General features: G+C 38.8%; 1 protein-coding gene across 1 annotated transcript in view; it reads left to right on the top strand.

The window, feature by feature from the left end:
- Nucleotides 1-834: 834 nt before the first annotated feature.
- The window catches only part of LOC107577473 (arginine and glutamate-rich protein 1-A-like), a gene marked incomplete at its 5' end in the record, with an annotated part of 23,871 nt that continues 22,123 nt past the window's right edge, over nucleotides 835-2,582 (top strand). Inside the window, one exon of the mRNA XM_016263542.1 lies at nucleotides 835-1,080. Coding sequence (XP_016119028.1) covers nucleotides 835-1,080 — 246 coding nt within the window. The remainder of the gene's footprint in view (nucleotides 1,081-2,582) is intronic.

Here is a 2,582-nt window from a genome sequence, read left to right as displayed (position 1 = left end):
AATCCGCAAATTCGTTTGAAGAACCAAATTAGCCAGAGATCAGTTTAGATCTCTGAGAAGATCTGGCATCTTTCAAGTCATCTCAGATGTGTTAAGCGAAGCATGAAGAACGGGCCCCAGGTTTGCAAAATTAAGCACCTTTCGCAAACCAAATTCCACAGAAATCCATGTTTTCTTTTGTTTTTATGTTAACTTTTTAAACACGTTAGCAAAGGTTATCAAACTGGCTAACATAAATGAGCCTTTGGTTAAATTGCATTGATGATTTGATAGCAAGTGCTGGTTTTTATGACTATCTTGGAGTTTCCTTATATGATTATATCTATAATTTATGGCTATAATTGCACGTTTTCTTTGTAAAAAACACATTTGTTAAAAATGTTCATTTAAAATGTGAAAAATAATTTCATACATTTAAAGGAAACTAAATATGTTTTCCAAATCATTAACAAATAGCTAAATACAAAATTGTAATCCTACAGTAACTTTTTCTGACAAAATAATTAACAAATACACAAAAATAGTATTACATTTAAATATTAAATACAATATTTTTAAATAGTATCTAATTTTAATTATTATTTAAAAATGAGAACAATTTAATTTATAAAAATAAAAAATTGAATTAATCAATTTTGCTTTCAATTTTTAAATGGGGGGCCTTTAAAAATGTTGTCAAGGCAGTAGGCAGGGAACTACTGTCCTGATTGTGCAAACACAATCATTTACTGTTAGCCCTGATTATGAGGAGTTATTTACTCTATTTTTTTTTATCATTGTGTATAATTTAAGGGCTTGCTGATGCAAAAAAAACCCTGCAATGTTTGATCCTTTCTTTCTTGTGTCCTCCGCAGCCGTCAGCAGGAGATTGAGGAGCGTCTGATTGAGGAGGAAACGGCAAGGCGTGTGGAGGAGCTCGTGGCACGGCGTGTAGAGGAGGAGCTTGAGAAGCGGCGTGACGAGATCGAACATGAGGTCTTGCGGCGGGTAGAGGAGGCGAAGCGCATCATGGAGGCACAGCTTTTGCAGGAGCTAGAGAGGCAGAGGCAGGCCGAACTGAACGCCCAGAAAACCAGAGAGGTAACGCTCGGTCGTTCGGAACACAGCGGAGCTCAGCCGCAAACAGCACACGCGCAGCTGTGGCACAACTTAACAATCGTTTCCCCCCGAGATATAGCAGTGGATGCAGGGTAGCTCGATTGATTGGGTGGGGAATAAAATTAATTACAAAATGCAACTTTTTCAAGGTGTGATATAATGCTTGGAGCACTTCAGTTGAGCTGCTGTCTAGGGAACGCTTATATTTAAGGACATTGGATGATGGAGTCTTCATTTACTCTGTTGACAGACAAGCTCTGCACTTTTTCTGTAATACATCAACAATTTTATTGAATCGCACACACCTCTAGTGCACTCTTGGGGGTTTCAAGTGAACGTTTTGCCACGGCTGTGATGGACCAATATTAGGCTTCCCATCTTTTCTCTCCCCTTTTATTTTCCACCCCTACCCTGCTCTCTTTACTTTACTGTCACCAGTGTATGAAACTGTTTGTCTTCAATAAAATGCTTTTCTTAAAAAGGTCACTCGGCATTCAAACCATGCCTGTTTTTGTTCTTGAGCTTTCAGTGTGAACATCCACCATTATACACTTTGATAGGTCAAGACGTAATGCTCTTTTGGAGGTTACAAACACATAAGACCTTTTGTAGCCGCACTTTAACTAGTTAATTTGCTGAATCTGTATCTTGTAATTCCACCCATACCATAAAGGAGGGTTACTGTGCTCTAATTGTAAAGACACAATGAGTTATGAACGAGAAACTAATTCCATTCCACAAGCACACACAAAATCCAGCGGCTCAGCACTAATAGGGTTAGTTATGTGCCCTCCTTCTGTACATTTTAGATTTATGCCCATCATCTGTAGCCCTGGTACTGAACCATTAAATGAATCTGTATTGTTGTAGATTTAGCATTTGCACATAGGATGATTTTGTCTTCATTTGCACCATCGATCACAAAACACTCTACCCTTCCCTTTATTGCTCATCCATTTCTGTCGTATGTGTTTTATATTTATTAATTGCCGATTTGTTTCTTAGATTTCTAACATTTTTCCTTTGACTCTTCTGTTTTGACGTCATTAAAGTGCAGTGATTTAAATGTACTTTTGTGTCCTCACAATTTGCTTTCCCTCAGGAGTGCTGCTGTATGGGTTCACACACATACGCAAAACCACACTACAACATCCACACTCAACGCTACTGTACCATTGAGCTTAGACGCCAACACATCACTGTTTTTGTTTTCAAACAAACGCATCTAATGAATGATCCCACCTTTGTGTTTTTGCAGTCTTTAACATCGTTTAACGTTAATAGCCTGACGTCCCCACACGGTAATGTTGTATGATTAACATAATTCATTTTCCTGGACTGTGCTATATACTGCATGTGGTGTTGCTGTGTAAGAGCACTAGCTCGTGCTAGCAGCTCAGAAATTTTTAAAGGGGAGGTGCTGCGCTGTCCAGGACGGGACACGGGACCAGGCAGTAAATACTCACCCCTTTAATCAGCAGTTG

This window comes from Sinocyclocheilus grahami, unplaced genomic scaffold (assembly GCF_001515645.1).
Source record: "Sinocyclocheilus grahami isolate Dianchi unplaced genomic scaffold, SAMN03320097.WGS_v1.1 scaffold6165.1, whole genome shotgun sequence".
Classification (NCBI taxonomy): domain Eukaryota; kingdom Metazoa; phylum Chordata; class Actinopteri; order Cypriniformes; family Cyprinidae; genus Sinocyclocheilus; species Sinocyclocheilus grahami.
The sequence above is the reverse complement of the archived record's forward strand: the minus strand, read 5'-3'. Positions and strand labels throughout refer to the sequence as shown.